General features: G+C 50.1%; 6 protein-coding genes across 6 annotated transcripts; 3 read left to right on the top strand and 3 right to left on the bottom strand.

The window, feature by feature from the left end:
- Positions 1-3226: 3226 nt before the first annotated feature.
- SETTUDRAFT_94133 (uncharacterized protein) lies at positions 3227-4264 on the bottom strand (the record flags this gene model as incomplete). Its single annotated transcript, XM_008030759.1, has 1 exon — positions 3227-4264. One exon carries the CDS (start codon positions 4262-4264, stop codon positions 3227-3229), a length of 1038 nt encoding a protein of 345 aa, XP_008028950.1.
- Positions 4265-5319: 1055 nt separating this feature from the next.
- SETTUDRAFT_33467 (uncharacterized protein) lies at positions 5320-7587 on the top strand (the record flags this gene model as incomplete). Its single annotated transcript, XM_008030598.1, has 4 exons — positions 5320-5676; positions 5730-6971; positions 6992-7362; positions 7383-7587. The coding sequence occupies 4 exons, from the start codon at positions 5320-5322 to the stop codon at positions 7585-7587; spliced, it is 2175 nt and encodes a 724-aa protein (XP_008028789.1).
- An 846-nt stretch (positions 7588-8433) lies between these two features.
- Positions 8434-9903, bottom strand: SETTUDRAFT_94293 (carbohydrate-binding module family 50 protein; the record flags this gene model as incomplete). Its single annotated transcript, XM_008030760.1, has 3 exons — positions 8434-9252; positions 9310-9627; positions 9691-9903. The coding sequence occupies 3 exons, from the start codon at positions 9901-9903 to the stop codon at positions 8434-8436; spliced, it is 1350 nt and encodes a 449-aa protein (XP_008028951.1).
- A 628-nt stretch (positions 9904-10531) lies between these two features.
- SETTUDRAFT_43040 (uncharacterized protein) lies at positions 10532-11525 on the top strand (the record flags this gene model as incomplete). Its single annotated transcript, XM_008030661.1, has 3 exons — positions 10532-10594; positions 10662-10754; positions 10821-11525. The coding sequence occupies 3 exons, from the start codon at positions 10532-10534 to the stop codon at positions 11523-11525; spliced, it is 861 nt and encodes a 286-aa protein (XP_008028852.1).
- Positions 11526-11758: 233 nt separating this feature from the next.
- Positions 11759-17199, bottom strand: SETTUDRAFT_93800 (glycoside hydrolase family 18 protein; the record flags this gene model as incomplete). The annotated part of the gene is made up of 13 exons (XM_008030761.1): positions 11759-11925; positions 11985-12555; positions 12608-12632; positions 12680-13626; positions 13673-13749; positions 13796-13846; positions 13903-13948; positions 13997-14268; positions 14319-15479; positions 15546-16666; positions 16721-16906; positions 16955-17081; positions 17133-17199. 13 exons carry the CDS (start codon positions 17197-17199, stop codon positions 11759-11761), a joined length of 4818 nt encoding a protein of 1605 aa, XP_008028952.1.
- Positions 17200-19641: 2442 nt separating this feature from the next.
- SETTUDRAFT_155728 (uncharacterized protein) lies at positions 19642-21162 on the top strand (the record flags this gene model as incomplete). Its single annotated transcript, XM_008030762.1, has 3 exons — positions 19642-19814; positions 19862-20974; positions 21057-21162. The coding sequence occupies 3 exons, from the start codon at positions 19642-19644 to the stop codon at positions 21160-21162; spliced, it is 1392 nt and encodes a 463-aa protein (XP_008028953.1).
- Positions 21163-21722: the final 560 nt, after the last annotated feature.

The raw sequence follows: 21722 nt of genomic DNA on the forward strand, positions 1-21722 counted from the left end.
GAAAAGAAGACTAAAGAATACGCACGTGATATTAGATAAGGTGAAGGAGGGGAGTATTGTAAAGGGCTACGCGAGAGAGGTATGACCTATAGGTTACATAGTAGTAAATTACATAACTTTAGTTATATAACTAAATAACGTAGTTAGCTACGTATAAATAAGCTTAAGTAAAAAAGAAGCCTAAAGGTCTAAGCGTTTGTACTAGTAATAACTATAAAAGGAGGGCCCTCTAGATAGTTCTTTTCTATATCTTTCTTCTTCTATACAATAGGTGAATGCATACTCGTTAGTTAGGCCTCTCTCGCCTATAACAGTAGTATAACTATTAGCTTTCTGAATTTTGGCTCTTACGTTTTAGGTAATTAAATTTTAAGTTATATAGTAGTAATAGGTTGTAATAGTAGTAGGGTAGTAGTAGTAGTTAACCTATATAAGCTTCTTTCTAACGTATAAAATCTTACTCCCTTTGTAATATATCTTTTCTACTACTTATACTGTTAACTTAAAAGCCTTATTACATTAGTAAGACTTATAGAGCGTAGATATAGTTATGCTATTATATAGCATAAGTGTATTAGAGAATTTCAGTTAATTCGTGCGCATGTGATATTATTTAGCGTATTAATTACGTTTTATTATAGCTAGCACTTAGAATAGGCTTCTTACGCCTATTGTTAGCGCGCAAGATTTTATAAAAACACTAATGATAATCCCTAAATTAATACACAAAAGGCCGCGGATTCTGATAAGTATTCAAAAAATATATTCATATATTTTTATGCTAATAATGTCTATTCTCTTACTATTTCTTCTACTCCCTAGTTTTATACTTGTCTTCTAGCACTATCTAACTACCTTTTAGCTACTAGGATATACCTCTCGTTGCTCTAATATAGTATATAAGATATTGTAATTATATTTACTAGTATAAATGTGGTATTCAAATTTGTGAATCTTTATTAGAAGTAACACTGTTTCCCTTTTATAATCTTCTTGAAAGCTTATACATACTTTATACTTAAGTATATTTATATATTATAGAACTTAACTTTCTTTTTATCTAATATCTGTATAACCTAACTTCACTCTTACTTATACTATGTATAGTTTACTTAACTTTACATTTGCTTATAGTTTATATAACTTAACTTTACTTTTACTTTAAGTATATATAATTTAACTCTATTTATTTTTATATCTATATAACTTTACCTCACTTGATACCTATAATAGGAACTCTATACCTATTAGCTAGTGTAATTAGATCTCTATTTTTTCTAAGAGGTTTTTTGGCTCTTACTCCTTTCATACTATATATTGTGTATAATAGATATATATTAATAACGTGTATTTTTATCTAGTAAACTACACGCTAATTCTCACCATTTTAATAGGTATACTTTATTTTTCCTAACCTAGATCTTTTGACTCACTTTCTTACTAGCTGTGGGGTACGTTATATCAGTGTGGAGTCAAGATCATAACCTATCTCCTTGCATCAATCATATAGAAATGCCTCGCATGCAGCTAACAAAGCCTCTATGTATAATATAGAATGCTCGGCATATTATACTAGTGTAGATCCAGGCGAAAATGGTACCATTCCATGGCTAAACCTACACTCAGTTGACTGAGTGCTACTACTGGGGACGGTGATAGAGACTAGATAGAGTATGTTTACTGTGCGCATAGTCTGAGAAGAGTTTTCGTTCGATAATTCAGGGTACAGGGTATCCCCAGGCTTGGTAGCCTTGGAAGAAGGATAGTCTCGTGGCTCGGCAATGTTGTCTTAGCGTTCGGTGATATAGCAAGGAGGTGGATAGACGTGCAGCTGGCCTAGTGCTGCAACCGATCACTACTTGTAACTCTCAGATAGACAGAATATAAATTGAGTGATGATGCAGGACGACAGGGGGATCACGATGGAGAATCATCAAGGCGGGGTTTGTTGTGGAGTGAAGCATCATTGCACCTACGTTGCCAGCTTGGTATAATACGATTTGCAAGATGTAAAAGCTGCAGGAGCATATACCCGGTTGATCGAAGACCAGCTGCAGCTACATGCCAAGACAATTGTACTCAAATCTTTACATACCGATTGGGCCACCGGCATTCGCACAGAACATACTGAGGAGCAAAAGAGTAGTGATGAGAAGCGAAGAAAGATCCGCTTAAAACACTTGATCCGAGACACGATCCGCACCGGCTTGGCTGCTTGTAAACCCTAGTCTACCAAGAAATCTGCTCTTGTTGTGTGCGTTGCTACCTATCACGGCATGTTTCATTTTTCATTACCTTCATTTCTCTCTAGTCCTATAAAGAAGCATCCCAAGTTTGAGAAATACTTTGTTACCTCAACTTGGAGGATGGCTGATATCCTCGAAAAGTGTAGAGTTGACGTAGACAATGTTGTTTTTCTCCTTAGTCGTGTGGCTAGGGGAAGACAAATTGAATACGAAATAGCAGTACTATACAGAGAACACTCTCACTTTAAACAAATTGTACCTAGAACGGCCTCTAGCCAAAGTCTTACATAGTCACTGACTGCAGATAGACTCTAATGGAATAATAATAATAATAATAATAATAAATTGAATACGAAGGGGCTCGTATTCAATACGAGCGGCATTATACCATAGCACATGACTCCTCTCTTCTGGATAGAGATTTTATGAAGTATTGGAGATGATCAATGACATGGGCGGCGAAACCTGTTCGACTCAGTCCCAATGCAAAAAGGTGTTTATTTCAGCGGCAGTTTAGTCTGTGCGAAGGAAAGGACCGATAAATTGTGACTTGGTGGGGAGACACGTGCGCGTCTTTGAAGGTCGAACCGGATTCGACATACTATGCGTGCTTGCATGTAATGCTAAGAAACCGTCTTGTCCCTGTGGCGTAATTGCGGTGCTTACTAGATAGCAAATATTTGCATGCTGCGCCTCACCTTGGAGCACATTTGCATGATGGAGCTTGGGAGACGTCGATTAGGATAAATGGGCCTGTCAGCATGGCATGAGCTTGTTCACACAGTGGCAAAGTTGTGTCAAATGATGCATTTCGATAGCACATGCTAAAGCGCGGTAATACTAAGTAGACAGAATGAGAGGCAACAGGGAACTCGCACACACTGCTTCACTAGCCTAGTGCGGTACAGGAAGTACTTTCTTCCAGGAATGGTCATGTCGGTGCCTGCAGACGGCTGTAGCTATGCACGGGGATATCGTCATTATCCTTGCTGCTGACGAGTGTGAATGTACTGTAGTCGCTCTGATGCCCACATTGGCAAGATTATCGACAGAGGGGCTGGGTGGGTTTCTCCTTGTTGCCAAACATCTGGATCCAGGGTGCGAATTTTGGTACCTTTTGGCCGTTGAAGGCTCTGGTCGTTTGGGATGCCCTCATCTTCCAGTCTCTTGATGGCGCGAAGTTGGTCAGGATTGGCTGCTTCACGCAGCACAGCCCAAAATTCAGCGTCGGACATTTGCCACAACATGTTATCATTCACGGCCCCTGCCTCGACCAATTCGCCTATGATGCGGCCCGTTCGCTCAGACATGTCGACAATGGCCGGGCTGGACAAGACGTCTCTGTCGGTAGTGATGTATGCACGAGCAAGAATGAGTGCTACATGTGGATCCTTTAGCACCAGTAGACGGCGAGGTGCTGTAGGAGTGGGGAAGACCGCAAGTGAGCCGAATATCCTTTTGGCGTCTTCCATGGCAAGATTGCCGAAGCTGAGGGAGTCTCGTAGAGCATAGTCTAGGCGATCGGCACATAGTTGAGGCGACGGCATCTCTACCAAGGGAAAGAGATCTTCATCAAAGACCTTGTGGTCGATGTGATGCCTGCTGAGGAGGTCGGGTAAGTCTGTCATGCCAAGATAGCGGGCCTTGTGTATCTCGTGATAGCTTTCTTCGCCAAGCTTGGAGAGGGCATAATCGACGTCATGACTGAGGACAGTATGAGAGATGTCATGGAGAAGAGCAGCGACTTGTTCTTCAAGTGTAGCACCCACTCTCCGCACGAGTATGAATGCACCGACCGAATGCTCGAGGCGCGTGACTCGCGGTGTCAGGCCCAAGAATGAAGTAATTCCATACTGGCAGATACCTTGCAGTCGCTGCACCTCCGGGCTCCGAAGAAGCTCTACTAGAACTGGCTCATGGACTCGTTCCTCTCCGTATATGTCATCCACGATTAAGATGGTACCGCCTTCGGAGAGTAAGTGTGTCTGGTAGACTCCAACTCTAGTGGGAGATGGCATCTCTGCAGGACTCATGTGTGTTGGCAGAAGCAGGCGAGGAAGGATGATTGGAATATTGTATGTGCACGGCAAGGGCCGGTGCGTAGAATAGATTGAGAAATGGTAGATTCTATCGAGTTGGATGCCTCATGGGGGTCGGCAGTGCTACGAGTGAATATCTATTCTACGGCCCAACACGGGCTTTTTATATATGCATGCATTGATACGGCTTACGATCTTGGGTCTGGCCTGTTGCGCCCGGACCCAATGTGATATCGACCGAGCTGGCCGTGGGACAAAGAGCATGAGCGGTAAAAATCAATTGCAGCTATTTGCAATGCCAGACATGGTCCGAATACTCGAGTTTGTAGTGATATGAATACGCATATGAGAGGACGGTCTAGGATGTTTATGGAATGGGTAGCTAGGCACTACAGCAGCATATAACGTTATGCTGTAAGCGGGGGTCTAAGTTGTTTGGAGTATGACCAATGCGTTGTCTATGCTAAACGCTGATTTGCTATATGCAGTCGATAGAGTTTTCCGACATGCATCAGTGAAGCATGCCAGAGGACTGTGGGGCTAGAGTAGGTTCTGCCCAATAAGATAGGTACATAGTATAGGTCCTGCAGGCACTGACGGACCGATGACTTGCCCTGGTCCAGATGCTCGTCGGCAATTCCGCTGCATCATACTCGTCAACCCTGAATATGGAGCTATGCAGGCCTCTTCGGCTTGCCTGTTGAACGATGGGGCTAAAGCCTATTGGGGAATCCGCATACGTGAGTGAGGCAAAAGCATTGCATCAGAAGACCCTCGTACCATGAGCAACATAGTTTATGATCAGCAAAAGAAAAGCGCCTTTAGGTATGACCATGTCGGCTTGACTATGCAGACTCGACAAGGACCGATTCTGAAGGCATGTGGACATGTAGAAACTCTACTTTGTATATATAAGGCACTGTGCTCCGTTGGAGGAACAGATAGTCATCAACAGCCATACGAAGCTTGCTGTTTCACTGTCAAGATGTCCCGTTGCAGTGCGGCTACGTGTCTTGCACCCATCTTTGCCTATCATGTCCGAGTCAGCCTATACCATTATCCTGCACGGCAACGACGCAACAGGCAAGTCTACTCTGGTGCCTGCCCTCAGGGCGGCGGGTCAGGTAGTGTATGCACGTGGGGACGAGGATGCTACACTGGAAGAAAGCCTTGTTGTTCGAAGCTTCGACAAACTCACACTACAGCTTGCCGACGACGAGCGGGCTCCGCTGCCCACACGGTACACAGACAAAGATGGGGTTGAGCGTAGGATCGTGCGGGTTGTTCTTGATGCTGATCTGGCCGTCCTTCAGGGGCGGCTCGACAAACGGCCCAGCACTGACAAGTGGGAGTCTGAAAAATCCCTCTTCTACTTTCGTGCGCGGTTCCTGGTAGGTGCCTGGCCATGGAGCAGTGCTATGAGACGATTCTGACGGGGCATTAGGAGCTAGCCGCCTTCTATGGGCTGCCCGTGGTGGACACGGGCAAGAAGGGCGTCGAGGAGAGCGTGGCGGAGATTATTGGCCTCGCACGCAATCCCCAGGTGCTCGCGCTCTTCGCCAGGCTTGCCCTGCGCACACTGACTCTGGACGACGTGGCTGCCCTGGCCAACCGCCGCGCAGTGGTTGCGGGCGTCGCCTACGCGAAGCGGCTCGAGGAGATTATTGCGCTCGAGTGCGGCGCAACGTCCATGTTCACGCCCGACGACGTGCGCAGCCAGTGCGCGCGCGACCCCGGGCTGGTGCATGCGCTCGTCAACCAGTACGACAATGTGCACGAGGACGGCGCGGCGGTGCGGCTGCGGCTGGTGGTCGAGGGCGAGTCGAAGCAGATCTACAAGGTGGAGACGGGGCTGACGGGGTACTTTGACGCGCAGGTGCTCGTGGTGCTCAAGCCGACCATCTACTCGCACAGCAAGCAGGCGACGGCCGAGATTGCCGGGCTCAGCGCCATCCGCGCGGCGGGCTCGCGCCTGTTCCTCGAGATGCTGCACCGCGCCGGCGTGCGGCACACGTACCGCGGGCTCAACGCCCACGGGCTCATCTGGGCGCAGAGCACCGACATCACGCAGATCGAGACGGTGTACAAGGAGCAGTGCCTGGGCACCGACAAGCACTCGTTCTTCGGCATGGTCGCGCACGCGGGCGTGACGCTGGCGACGGGCCAGTACCGGCGGGGGCCGTATGTGCGCTTCGACTGGCGCAACCCCAACCACACGTACAAGGGCGCCAACCCCGCGACGCATCCCTTCTACCACGCCATGGAGGCGTCGGTGGGCAAGGACGTCTTCTACGACGAGTTCCTGACGGCGCGCGCCAGGCCGTTTGGGGACAAGTGCGTGCCCGAGGAGCTGGTGCACGGGGTGCAGGACGTCGAGGCGTCGGTCGAGGCGACGGTGCGCATCTTCTTCACCATGCAGCACTACCTGCACCAGATCGGGCTCGAGGTGCAGGACGGGTGCATCATGCTCGACCCCACGGGGCAGACCATGTGGTCCGAGATCAACCAGGACTGCATGCGCATCAAGCAGCGCGAGGCGGCGCGCGGCGCGCACGACGTCTTCGACAAGGACATCTGGCGCGCGGGCGGCAGCGCCGTCAAGGGCAACATTGTCGACAAGTGGACGCAGCTGAACCAGCGGCTGCGCGCGCACCTGGCCGCCCGCCCGTTCCACGAGCACGAGATGGTGGCGGCGCGCACGCGCAGCACGTGCTGGCCGACGAGGCGCTGGTGCTGACGCCGCGCTACCGCGCCCTGTACGAGCGCCTTGCCGCCGCCGACCGGTCGCGGGTCCGGTCCGCGCCGGCCGACGTGGGCGAGCCCGAGCGGCTGCTGGCGCTGATGGAGGCGCACCTGTGGCAGCTCACCGCCGCCGTGCCGCCCCACGACGCGTCGCCCGAGGCGCGCACCATGGCCCAGCTCGCCAACACGTACGCGCGCAAGGCCGGCCTGACGTCGTGTCGCTGCCCCAGCCCGACATCTCGCTCGCCCTCATCGCCCGCCGCGGCCAGCAAATCGATCCCCACGCCTGGACCCCCGCCAAGCCTGCCCGCATCGCCGCCGAGCACCCGCGCCTGGTGCGCACCTATCTGGCCAGCATTGGCGTCGCCCAGGACACATACAAGATCCAGCGCGTGCTCGGCGCCTCCGAGTCCTATCTCGTCAACGACCCATGCGGCGGCTATCTTCTCTGCGATGCCATTGTCATCTCGGGCGCCACCCTCGAAGCAAACGGCCTCGACGTCTGGCGTGTCATCAAAAGCAAGGGCGATGTCGCCCTCGGCCTCTATCAGCGATGGTAGTCTTCTTGCCATTCCCCTAGTAGAATGATTACTAGAACGGCAAAGCATCCCTGTTGCTACCAACATGATGATTCGAGTAGTCTCGAAGAAGAAAAATATAGAAACATCTCTTGCTCTCTCTATCTACACCGCTGATGTGCCTTATCGTTACGCCCATATTAACCTCCTAGACCCTTGCAGATATCCGCTTTTCTAGCCCCACAGTCTTACTCTCCAACTATAATAGCGATCCACACGCTGAGCATGCACATGTACAGTACCATGTCAGGTAGTCGCGTCGTCACGTGACCTCGCGTGTCGGACCCACTCGATTGTGAACATGCTCCTCCTATCCCATCGACGCGCTTACTCCGCCTGAGTGCAGTGCTGTTCGGTTGCTTTGATTGCCTACAACCTCCTCCCCTTTGCTTCACCGACTGTAAAGCCCTAGACAAGCCTTCGCACCCCAAGCTAGCCCAGTCGCATCAGCATACATACACGCAAGCTTGGTACGTACACCTAGTGCACGTGGCGTGGGTCCCACTCCACGTCACCCCCAACTTGGCTTAGTTCCAGGGTTTCTCTGCCCACATCGCATGTCCTCCCATGTCCGTGCACTCAAGACCCTGGTCCAATCATGCAACGATTCTCAGACCATCCCTCTATCCTTGAACTCGTCACGACTCATCAACAAGCACTCGAATCAACTGTGCATCGCACAAAATAGTGCCTGATAAAAGGCGAATATATACTACAACTATACAGACTATGGGGCAAATCGAATGGTAATGTATCGCAGAGAAAAGCAACCAATTCTCTCACCTGTGAGGCTGAGACTGGCTGCAACTAGGGAATGATGCTAAACTACTACAGAATAGCAACACAAACATACGTATCGAGCCACAGTGACTGGCAGCTCGAGCCCACTCCAGTGTTCCAGCGATAGAAGTTAGCCAGCGAGATGCCCGCTGCTTGTGCAATCGAAGCGCACGTGTCCCCACTCCGGACAAAGCGGAAGCTCTTGCAGCTATTCGTCATGCCATTTTGAATCGGCGTCGGCGTCGCTACTCCGTTTCCCGTCTTGGTCGTCGTGGGCACCACCGACGTCTTCATCGTTGTAGTGACAGGGTTCACTCCCACGATGCTCACGCACACGTACGTGTCGAGCCAGAGCGACGAGCAGCTGGACCCTACCGCCGGGTTCCACTTGTAGAACTGAGACAAGCTGATGCCATAGCGCTGCACAATGTTGGCGCACACATCGCCGCTCTTGACCAGGTGGAAGGCGTCGCAGTTGTTCACCATGCCCGGCTGGATGGGCGTCGGCGTTGCAATGCCATTGGTAGGAGTCGGCTTCACCGTGGTGCTGGGAGGAGCAGTCGTCGTCGCGGGGCTGTGTCCAATAATAGACACACAGACATAGACGTCGAGCCAGAGTCCTCCACAGTCGGTGCCAACATTGGGGTTCCATGGGTAGAATTGGGAAAGGCTAATCGCGTTCTTCTGTGCAATCGTAGCACAGTAATCTCCCTCCTTGACAAAGTAAAAGGCATCGCAGTTGTTGACCATGCCAGGCTGGATGGGCGTAGGAGTCTGAATGCCGTTGATGGGAGTTGGGACAGTCGAGGATGCCTTGGTGGAAGAAGATGGAGTGGTTGGCGTCCATCCAGGTACGCTGGTGCAGACCTGACACACTTGTAAGCCCACAGCCCCTGCAAATCAACTAACAAATATTCGACTTACATAGACACCGCCCCAGAGCGTCTGGCATTGGTCACCGATACCAGTGTTCCACTTCTTCAAATCACTCAGCGTCAGGCCAGGATACTTTTTGATAAAGGTGTTGCAATCCTCGCCCGCGTTCACAAAGTCCCACCGATTACAATTCTCAACTGTGCCCGGCTGTGTAGGACCTGGCGCTCCAGAGTTGGTGGGCGTAGGGGTAGAAGAGCTAGGAACCACAGTGCTCGAGGCAGGGACCGGCTCGGGCTCGTTGAAAGCTTCGACGCAGTATGACTTTCCAGTCTCAAAGTTGCCGCATGATGCAGTGATGGACGGATTCTAAAGCAAAGGTAAGCAATCGTCCTCCATTGTGAAGGGGCCTTCGTAATGCCCAAAACTTACCCATCGCCTAAAGTCTGCTAGCGATATGGCCCACGTAGCAGGCATGTCGGTACAGGCCACCGAACCATCGTTCTCAAACCACCAAGTGCAGTACTTGGTTGTGTTCGGGTCGTACGGAAGAAGAGGCTCCTCGTCTCTCTTCGACGTCGAAGCCAAAGACGAGCTTAACAAAGTAGATGCAAAAGTCGCAAAAAGGAGTGTGTTGGCCAACATGGTGAAAAAGCGAAGGACTGGATAGGCTGGCCTTCAGTGAAGACGGCGTCGAAGGGTATTGATATAGCTTTTTGGTGAACGGCTTTGTCTGAACGCCTTATTCCATTGTTCTCGTCTCTCTGCTGGGCTTTCCAGATGAGAAGTCTATCCGGTCAGCCCATTTTCATCAGGCGTCACATGTGCCGCGCAGTTTTTCTCGTATGTTGCCATCTATAGACTGGCTCATTTCGCAGTGAACTATCGTTCGGGTTTTGCGGTCCTGCATGCACTGCCCTGCAGAGCACTTGGCCCGCGGAAGGCCTAAAGTCGATCCTTCCATGGGGATGCTGCAAGTCTAAGAAGGGATGGTGTTGTCTAATCCGCCAATCAACTGTTGGTAACAAAAGTGCCCCACTGTGTACGGAACCCGAGTCGTCGTAATCAATCGAGCGTAAAGAAACGAATGCTGTTGCCAAGACACACCCTTCCCTATATGGATCGAGGCGCCCAGCCTTCTCCATTATTTTCCAATTCCTACATATCAATCGGTTTCTTGGCGGCACATAGTCATTTCGTGTCTGCGGCTATTTCATCACCCAATTTCACGGCCTAGCACACCCTCCACTTTACCTTCACTCAATCCACCAAAATGGAGACTACGCACGGGCTTGACGACATATTTGGCTACATGCCTTTTGATCATTTCCTCGTGGTACGCCTGACCGGTTCCGAGGAGCCTTATTACTACCCTAGGTGGGTGCAGCTGACATGATTCAAAGGACAAATGGGATCCAGAATCGTCTCTAGACCAGAAAGCGCAAGAAGAGAGGCTGGTGAAAACATGGATTAGCCTTGGCAGACATGGTCGTTCTGTAGGATCTCTCGTCTTAATTTCCGGGTACCTTGCATCTCACCACACTAACGTACTTTTTCACTAGACCTACATCGAGCGGTGCAGGCAACATGGCCAGGTGCCTGTCCCTAGACATATTCCCACGGATCTATCGGTATTCGAGAAGCGCAAAACAGTGGACCCGGATGAATGGAGTGATGCCGGTGCCATCTGGATTCGCACATGGTATGGCAGCGAAACGGAGGAGAAAGACCGGCTCAAGGAGGAGACGGTCACTCGCGCAGATGCCGACGCTGCGTATGCCCGTTTATGGCAGAAAGCCCTGTGGCCCCTGGAAAATGGCGGATTCGATGATGGCATGTTCGGCCCGTATGTATTTGACGATAATGTCGCCGCCTACGCCGTTCCAGCACGAGATGCAGACGATGAAGTGGAGCTAATGGACGGAGTACCCTCTTTCATCTTGGGCGCTCTGGTCCGGTGCCCCGACGCCATGGAAGGCAGCAGCGGGCGCGACGCTGAAGACGAAGAGGAACTAACATGGTCACAAGCGTTGCTCGTAGTAATCGCTGACCGCGAGGCATGTGAGGATGGCTGGGTATTGCTGATAGCTATCAATCACAGAGGCCAAGTATTACACAAGCGTGTCAGGTGCAAGGCTTCTGATGTTGGACGGAATGTGGCCTTTTGGAGGGATGGGGGTGAGCCGCTGGACATTGAGAATCAGAGAGAGAATGTCATGGACTACCGAGATCTCAATCAATCAGGCAATGGCTGGGATGACGGATGAACACCGACAGCTGTATAGTATAGTGTAATATCTCAGGCTGTACGAAGATTACTCATCCTCTCATTGAGTATGTAAATTAGAAGTGGATGAGAGAAGCTTTGGCTGTATTGAAGGATGATGACTATCGGGCTATGACAAAATTGTATTACAGTGAATTCTCACCACTATGACACTGTATTGACCGATTTACGGTGATACCACGCCATTTAACCTTGCTTTACAACGTACTCTTCTCAATGTCCGTGGCGTTTGGAGAAGCCTGTCATATGGCGTTTGAAATGACGCTGGTGATCGCGACGCCCAGCCGTTCTTTGTGTGTCATTATTCTCGCCATCATCGCCCCGAGAACTGATTCCGATTTGTATGTCGACACTTTCCCCATCTTCCGGAATCTCGATACCTGGTGTAAGTCAGTCAACTACCATCTCTTAGCATCTGCTCTACCAAATCTTGACTTACTCTTGACATTGAAAATCTCATCTCGAGTGGGTTCTTCTCCCCTCTTGATCTTTCTCATCGCAGCGTTGTTGTCGAAGATGACGTTACACCGCGCGATTCTAATAAAATCTCCCCACAACTCATGGTTCCTGGTTTCTCCAGTGGTGCACCAAGCATTATAATCTGCTGAGTACTTTGAGTTCTCCAGGAAGTTGACGGCTGATACTACTCTGCCCATGTCTGTTTGAAATGCAGTGGGAGGATCGCCTTGAGAAGGAGCGCCCCTAAGGTCATGCTCGAAGATGCTGTATGCATTACCTTTGGCATCTCGGTCTGAATCAGAGTCGAACAAATGCATCGTGAACTCCTTGTTGTTGTTCAGCGCCCAGTTCCATGCCGCGTCCTTGTTAGGATTATTGTTCCTGCCAACAGCGCTTGAGCTTCGCCAATCGATGCTCCAAGCTTTCCTGGCTGTCTTTTTATTGCCAGCATTATCTGTCCAGGTGACCTCCTGTGAGATCCCGTTCAGGACCTGGTTCGCATTCCCTTGAATGTCCTGTTGGTACCCGGGCACGCACGCTCTCGCATTACGCTACTCAATATTAGCCCACTACCACCAACGGAGGCTGCTTGGTCGAACTTACGCTTGGATTGCCACCTTCTTCCAACCTTTCATAAAGTTAGCTAAAGGTTAATAATCAGATGGTCAGACTTACGCATTGAACGGAAACTCGTCGCAACTCAACCAATTGGTATTACCGGGACGACCCTCATTCTTCTTAGCCGATCTTGCATAAAAGTTCGACTCGGCAACGCAGCGAGCGTCCCACGGCCCTGTAACCTCTGAATAATCACCGTCCTCATCAACTGAAGCATAAGTGGTTTTCGATTTAGATCCGCAGACGGCTGCCCGATTGGAATCATCTCCAGAACGTCCATGGTGGAAGGTTCCATAAAACGGACCAGAGCCTCCACCCTGGAAATCCTGGAAATAGTTCAGGATGTTGTGGCAGATCCCGAGGAACTCGAAGCCATCTGTATTGATGTCGGGAAAGTATTTGCAGTTGTACATGAATGCAGGGATCGAGTTAGTGCACGGCGAATTAGTGTCAACGTCCATCGGATCATCGTCGTCGTCACTATTCTGACGCTTTTTCGTCTTCTGCCCAGGCGTCCATTGGCAGGCATCACCGTTGCAATTACCTTCCTTGCATGTTCCACCGTCGTTGCAGGTGAAAAGACTCGTCGTATCTTCATCAAGGGGAGTCTTCTCATCTCCTTCGGCTCGTTTGTTCAAGTGTCCTAGGGCGCCACCAGACAGGTCCACGCCTTCCGAGATGTCGTCAAAGAAGGCGTAGCTCGAGTTGTATATGGGCTCAAACTTCTCAGAGTATTCTCCGTCCGAGATGAATGGATTGCGTTTTCCAAGAGCCACTTCGCCGTGGTGCTCGTACAGAATCTTCTGGCGGCCTTCCCCGGGCCAGAGTTGCAGAGGGCGTAGAGCGTAGTCGCCCAACCACTTGAATGTTGCCGCACCACCGATTCCAAAGTTGTAGATATACTTGATGAAAATGTTGTAGGATGCTGCCGGGTTAGCTCCGACCCCAGCGTCTGCTTTTGTTGAGACTTCGAAGCGGAAGGTGTTGTTGACGAAACCTTGAATCTAAATCATGTTAGACGGAAGAAACTGAGAATAGTAAAGTCCATACCTGTGCGCTCACGATGTCACCCTTCACCTTAGGATGATTGACTTTAATTCCAAGGTTGACCATTGGTGTAAGCAAAACTATACTTGTCAGTTTGGGCCAAGCTGCACCTAGCAATAAACTTACTATCGACACCGACGGATGCTTGGACAGAAGCATCAAGAATAGGGGTAAAGTCTGGATGGAAGTTGTGAGCGAAAATCCAATGTATATTATTCACAAACATAACATACCTGTTCCTTGGGACGCCTGTTCTTGGTCTGTGCTGGGTGTTGGGAACTAGGAATCACGGTCAGAAAGTCCTCAAGAAACTCGACTTGCACCTACCTTTTGATAGTCTTTGGCCTCTGGGACCTGTGGAAAATAGGTTTCGTATCGTGGGAATGTGATCTTTGCGCCTGCCCTGATCTGGCCGGCAATTGTTGCCTTTGCTCTCATCTCTCCCAAAAGATCAAGCGTAGGTCCAATTGCAGCGATACCCTTGACGGCAAGACCAGGATAGGCAAGGGTGTCGATGATTTTGATGGGCTCTTTCATACGATACTCGACTTCTGCGTTGCCCGAAACCTCAAGCACCGCTTCTACAACGGGCTCCATCTCTAATCTCAAGTTTAGTGCTGTGAATTCAGATTGGGAAAGATCAGCTTACCAAAATATGTGTAAACTTCATCAACCTTCAGGGGCACAATTGTGCCTTGAGCGTAGTACGCCCATCGGGCGTTCATATCAATCTTGGAATCGAGAATGACATCCAGCCCGGCCTTTAGACGCGTGTTGCCTCTCGCACAAGACGCTCGCTTCCGATACAAGGTCATCTTCTTATGAATGCTCATCGGCAGCTTACCTTCATCGCTTGCTCGCACCGTGCTGAGCTTCTTGAGCCAGTCGACATAAGAGCCCCACCATCTTTTCTCAAGGCTACGCTTGCTAGTGCCTTTGGGGGACTCTTCGCCAGTCATTTCATCCCAGTAAGGAATCAGATTGGTGTAATCTATCCGGATATTGACCGTAGAGTCCTCACGCTTGATCGCCGCGAAGTCATAGTCGAACACAAGTCTGTAAACAGCCGACGAATGGTTTTCAGAAGCCCTTTTGCGCAGATGATGCTCCGTCAGCAGAGACTCCTCAACACGCTCCATCGACACGATACGTGCGAACGGACCAGAGCCGATGTGACGAGGCAGACTGATGATCGTGTCCTTGGCATTTCCATGGAATATTTTATCGCACAAGTCCTCTCGATTGAGACGACAATAGACTAGGTGCGATGACTCCTCGTGTTCGAATGTCCAATCGAGAAGGTTAGGATCTTCGCGCGTCAATGTCGTTCGCTTCTTCAAAGGCTTTCCTGTACCATCGTCCTCATGTACAAACTCAAAATCGCGTGCGAACCTGCTTTGCAACGCCTCCTCGTCTCCATCGAGGAGAACAAAGCCGTATGGATCGTCGCCCACTTCATCGTCGTCGAGGCCATTTGGATCCTTGTTGTTGTTGCCATAGTTGTCCTTGTACTGGTATGCAACATCGCCTCCATTGGGATCCGGGAAAATCTTTTTGAGATCGAAGGGGAGGTCAACATCTCGCGGTGGGTTGCAGCAGAAACGGTGTTGCAAGCCTGAGTTGTATGATCCACATGGGGCTGGATAGCCACCGGGCCGCTCAGGGAGGGTCGCTTTTGCTATGGTGATTTGATCTTTCGAGCACTCAGTGCTCATGCACTGCTGCATGGTATTCATCATGACCATTTCGATCCCATCAACCACTTTTGTCTTCTCGACCACAGGCGCCCAGCTACAATCGGTGTAAATTCCTACAACAAAACATTAGTCGCTTTCCAAGGGATTCTGCTGTGGCGCAGCATTGAGACAACTCTTACCAGCGATCGGGCAACAGAAAGACTGTGTTTGTCCTTTAGGACAGGCCTTGCCGCCTCCTTCGTTACCACGGAATGTAAGATAACCCCCAGTAGGGCACTTCTTCTCCTCCTGACATTCGGTCCAGGAACACTTTTGAAGCTCGGGAGCAGAGTCGCAGCAGAGTGATCTTGCTCCGCTGGCGCAAACAGCTCCTCCTGTCGAGGCCATGTAACGATCCGTCACAAGTTCGTATCTCCCAGCTCCGCAAGTTTCCTCTTCGCGCCCCCCATCGCAGTAAATCGAGCTTCTTTCAGGTGCGCCTACCCATTTGCAGTTGATTGCCGGACTCTTTGCTGGGCAGCAGACAGTCTTCCACTGGCCTTTGGGACAGGACTCGACCTCATGTAAGAGGGCCGTCTTGTACACGTTTGTGGGGTTCCCTCCTGGCGAATGGACCTTCTCCACAGCAATATGTCCGGCTTTGCATGTGGCAAATTTGTTATTGCTTCCGGGACCTGAACAGCCCATTGTTACGTAGCAAGAATCGCCCGTCAATCCGCCAAGTTTTTCAGCCAGGGCCTCTCGCTCGGCGTCACCCATGGTACCACCCTCAATCAAAGCGCCTTGTACAAATTCATCGCCGAGGAGGCCGGATAGAGCCTGGAAATCCGGTGTGTCGTGGTCAATAGCCCAGATCATCACGCCGCCGAGACAGTCGTTGTCGAGAATTTCACGCTTCTTTGCGAAGCTTTTCGCGTCATCGTAACCAATCCACTGGTTATCATCATAAACCATGTAGGTGACGCCGTGTTCCTTCACATAATTGATGCTTTTCTCGTTGAATCGGTTCTGGCGAGCCATGATCTCTTTGTAGGTAAGAATTCCGGCTTCGCCTGAGCATTCTCCTTTTTCACCCGCATCACTGAAGACACATCCAGGCTCATTACACTTTGGATCGGAGAGTGTGAAAGACCGACCGTAGAAGCCCATTCCGAGGTTGACTTTTGAGAGATCTACATCGTTGCGCCTGAGAAGATCCAAGCCCATGTTGATCGATGTAGTGTTTGTGTGACCGAAAACATAGGGGCCTGTCCATTCGTTGTACTGGTCCCATTTGCCATAGATGTCATATGTCATGATACTGTATTTGCAGTCAGGACTGTCTTCATTACTAGAGAGCGGTAATCAGACTTACTTGAACCAATCGACTGAATGTTGCATGCTATTCAAGTCGAAATGCTGTAGATACCAGTAGGAAGCAGGGATAGCAATGGAAAGAACATATGATGGATCGGCTTCTTCCAGATGTAGTTTGATAGTCCGAAGCAAGTACACGTAGTTTTCAAAGTCTTCAGGACGGCCGCCACGATCGTCGGCACCACTGTAATGAATTAGCAGGTTTCTGTGGCGAGATGTTGATTCAACTCACGGATATTCCCAATCAAGGTCGATTCCATCGAGACCATATTTTCGTAGAGTTGCAACTATGCTTTCAGCAAATGCTTTACGGGAGCTGGGAGTAGCTGCGGCGTTGGTGAAGGCACTCCTAGTAGGACCTTTGAGATGTCAGCATGTTGCACAGGTATACAGGGGTACCATACGCCTACCTTCATCGTTGAAAGCCCAGCCACCAATGGCTAGGATGACTTGAAGTGCAGGATTGCGCCTTTTCATTTTCACAACTCTAGTCAAAACACCCTCGGCATCAATGGTAACTTGGTGCTTATCATCGATACCCCCAAAAGCAAAATTGATGTGGGTTAAAGCATGGACAGGGATATCGTCTGGTCTGAACGAGTCGCAGGTCCTTGTGTCTGCCCAGGATTCGTAGTATGCGATACGCCGTGTCTGCCAACTTGAAGCGCATTTCTCGCGCACCGGCTGATCGCAGTTACTTTGACAACCCTCGTCATCACCCGAACCTTTTGGGGTACAAAATTCGCTCGTTGTACCGCAGAATCCCCATTTACTGCAACAAACATTCAGTGGGCACTCCTTTCCCTGAGTTTCAGCCCATCTGCCGCATTCTGCTGTAGCATTGCAGGTACCGATGCAAACATCGGGTTTGCAGAATTCGTCACCAAATCCGCAGTTTCCGAGCTTCGAACAGCATCCACTTTTGCAGGGATTGTTTGTGTCACAGGTTGCACCCTGCTGAGGAGTCACAAACGTGACAAGAGAAAAACAAAAGAGCAGGACAAAAACATAGGTCAAAGAATGTGGTGGAGCCATGTGGGCAAGTGGGTGGTTATGCAACCAAAATAATGCAAACGAGTGAAATAGTAGCAAACGAGTGTCTGCACTCTCGACGAGTGCTTCCGCAAGGGCGACAAAAGAGTGACAAAGTTGGAATCAAGTTGGAAATCGAAACAAAAGTTGCTTGCAACAAAAATCAGAAGTGCTGCGTATAACTATCCAAATGTACTGCATGGCCAGACATATCCGTCCCTCCAACATTCATCCTAGCCTAATCCCGGGATCCACAACAATCTCTTTAGGCATACAGAGCGAGGCATGAGCATTAGGCCGCCGGTAGCTGGAAATTTGTCAATACCCTTGTGAGGAGTGTTGAAGAGCCAAATGTGGACAAGCATGCAGGAGGAAATGAGCCAAGCCTGGACCGGACCGGACGGCAAGGTCCACGCATCTGATCAGGTGGATCAAGGCGAGATGTAGGATTCACCTCACAAGGGACGCTGCACGGTCACCTATACAGAGATCCTCACCCGCCAGATGCAGAAAGGTTGATGATTTGCCCGTGGGCTCGGGGGGTCCGGTCCGTATGTCCTGGATACGAGAATGGACGCAGGATCGACACATGTCTTCCAACCAAATTTAGTGAATATTTACCTGAGGCGTGGAAATTTCTCGCGGCCATTCTAGGAAGTTGATGGTCCCTTGAAAACATCAGCACCTGCGCCCTTATTGCCGCCTTGTGCCCGGTAGCTTCACCATTCTGTTCATAGTCTGAGCATAGGTGTCTCCCGCTGAGTTCGCCTATCTCTTAAGTTGCAATCTCCTTGGAATGTACGCAAGTGTGAATAAGTTGCCGAGGCCAGTGATAACTCGTCCGTTCAGGCGTCCGGTTGAAGGTCTGGCCGAATCTAGCAGATGTAAGCGCTTTGAGGCGTCCCAAGTAGAGCGGCATGCCAAGGATGGATGAACTTATAATGACCGAAAATGAGCAGGTTAGGAAATTGTCGTTGCCCATCTCAAGGCGTCCAGAAGGTAGCATATTTGCGGTCCAGGGTTCTCACGTGTGACGCTCTTGGCTCGCCCGCTCATTGGCGCTGTTTATGAAGCGGATTTGCAGCCGCAGAGACGGAGTGGCGTGGGCCGCCTGTTCCTTGGCACTGCACCAATACCAGAGTGGAGTAAATTCTTTACAATACCGACGCTGTATCGTTACGCGTGCGCCGGGCCAACAAACTAACACGCCGCCCACTCCGACATCAACCAGGCAGCGTTCAGTAGCGAAATTGACACGGCTTGAGTATTGCAGCGGCACATTATCGGAATCGGGTCCAACCGTAGCGGGGGGCCCTGCCCTTTGGTAAGTAGCCCAATGCATATCGAGGTCGCCATGTGCACATTCGTCCTTCTTCAACCCGCCGACGTTTCCCCCAGAAGCCAACTGCGCGTGCTGCCACTCTTTTCAGCACCATGGTTACATTCGCTCTTTTTCTGTCTTTTTCCCTTGTTAATGCCATTTCTGTAATTCCAGGAACGGGATACCTACCTGCCTCTGTCAGAGCAGCTTGTCGATCAGCTCTCTCGCAAACTCTAGCAGGATGCTCGGATCTGATCCAGTATCCCGAGGAGTACATTGATGTCTCTTCCTTGAGCGATGTCTGCACAACGCAATGCCGACAGTCCCTCTCTGACATGTACACAAAAGCTGTTTCGGCCTGCGGAACCACAGGTGTTAATGTGACCACGAACACCACATCTCAAATTCTGGTACCTCTGGATCTTGCCGCACAGCTAGTCTTCCAATACAATGTGACCTGCCTCGAAGATGAGTACTACTTTCTTTGCTAGTGTTCGTATTGCTAACGTAATCGATTACGCACGGAAGGGTTCTGCGCCAAAGAGTTCGGTGAACTTAACGAGAACATGCTCTGCTCGGATTGCTACATGCGAAAAGTACAGCTCGAAGTCGACGAACCTCTTGCAGAGGTGAAGAGCTACTCCCCAACCGAGTTTAATGAGTTGAAGCAATCTTGTGGAATCCCGACGTCGTCATACCCAGTCAAGCAACCCGAACCTAGCAGCACGCCGGAACCAGCGTACGTCTCAAGCCACCAAATCCGAAATACTATCTAATGATACACAGGCCTAACTGCACATCTAAACTCACTGGAAAATCAGGTGACACGACCAACATTATCGCAAAAAGCAATTCTGTGTCCACTGACTGGCTTTTGACATTCAACAATCAGTTACCTGCATCTGTCAACGAGACTCTCACAGGTGGTGAAACAATCTGCATGGACAATGTACCCAAATGCATTCTCCGCCAGATCACTTCATCCGACACATGCTCCTCTCTTGTGAAACTTAGCGGTGCGGGTGTGAACCGTGTCATGTTCAGCAGTTGGAATCCTACCGTAGGAAATCGCTGCCGCAACCTGTACGCCATGGTGGGCAAGTACATTTGCGTGTCACCTCCTGGTCAAACCACTCCCTTTGTTCCCATTGACACAACAACCACACCCACAACCTCGGCAGGATCCTCTTACACCTGGTCTCCAGCACCTGACCAAGCAACCAGCTCCTTCAACTTTACCACCATATGGGACTTTCCTACCGAGGCGATCCCAATCGCGACCGCGACACTTACACCTCCGGCTAGCGCATATGCTTCTGCCATCAGGGCACGCACATCACATTGTCCCTTCCTGGGCGAAGATACTGATAAGTGGACTGAGGGATTAGCCGACGACGAATACCACCTACGCTCATCCGATCTAGAACCTGAATGCATCGACGCGTGGGATCCATACTGCTTTCCGGTCACCACTGGGCCTGTTCTGCCCAGCCCAACAGACATTGCCTCAACATGCTATCCGACTATCTCAACAATCATTCCTGAAGGCTTTGTCAAGCCCCCAGCACCCATCAATCTGGGCACTTCCGACAACTGCAATAAATGGCACGTCGTTGGACAGGGTGATACGTGCGCAATTCTCGAGAGCAAATACAAGATCAGCCACGCATCGTTCATGTCATGGAACCCATCTCTTACAGATACTTGCAGCAACCTACGCACAGAAATGGCCTATTGTGTGCGCGTATGGGTAGAGGCCGTCGAAACTCCAGCACCGAGCTCTAGTTCGACGACACGTGTTTCAGTCAGTCCATCGTCCACATCTGCTGGACCTCCAGGCCCTACTCAGTCCGGCACGTTTGCATCATGCACAAAGTGGCATTTGCAGAAGCAAGGTATGCGTCTCCATCTCCCTCCTTGCTTTGTAGCACCGTCCTGTTTATTATCCACAAATTCAAAGATTATGCTAACTATTTTACAGGCGATACATGTGCCTCTATCGCATCTACGTATGGCATCATTGTGAGCCGATTCCGCCAGCTCAACCGGGGTGTGAACACGGATTGCTCGAACCTGGTTACTGGTAACGCTTACTGTGTTGGTTAATATGCCGCGTAGAACGGCATACTGGTCGGAGAGTGAGGAGTAAGTGCGGGTTAAGCAAATCGTTAGGTGGTTGTAATCCAGCCGGGTAAATTGATCCAGAGACATATTCTTTCTTTGAGTCGAAACGAAACTCATCATTGCTTTCAGGAATCCATCGCTTGGGTCAACAATGTACGTGTTGCTCTCATCCTGAAAGATTCCCTATCGAGAGTGCCATAAAGAAAATGCAGAGTGACGCGGATGTAGCCATAGTGTTCGAGTTTCAAATATGAACAGAAGTGAACTTGTAATCTAACTTTTTGCATTTGGATATTTGTTTTATGCGTGATTTCGACGTGCTGACGGCGGGGATTTCTTAACGCAGTAGAGTATACAATAGGAGATAGCAGTGAGCTACCATACCCTTACCTTATACACAGCATGCAGGCATTAACATTCTATATTAATAATTGCCAAGAGTAAAAGCCTTTGTGGCATCACATCAACTCTGTTCTAGGCTAGATACCAAAGCAAATCTGGTATCCAAATGGGGAACAGTAAG

Source organism: Exserohilum turcica (assembly GCF_000359705.1).
Source record: "Exserohilum turcica Et28A unplaced genomic scaffold SETTUscaffold_5, whole genome shotgun sequence".
Classification (NCBI taxonomy): domain Eukaryota; kingdom Fungi; phylum Ascomycota; class Dothideomycetes; order Pleosporales; family Pleosporaceae; genus Exserohilum; species Exserohilum turcicum.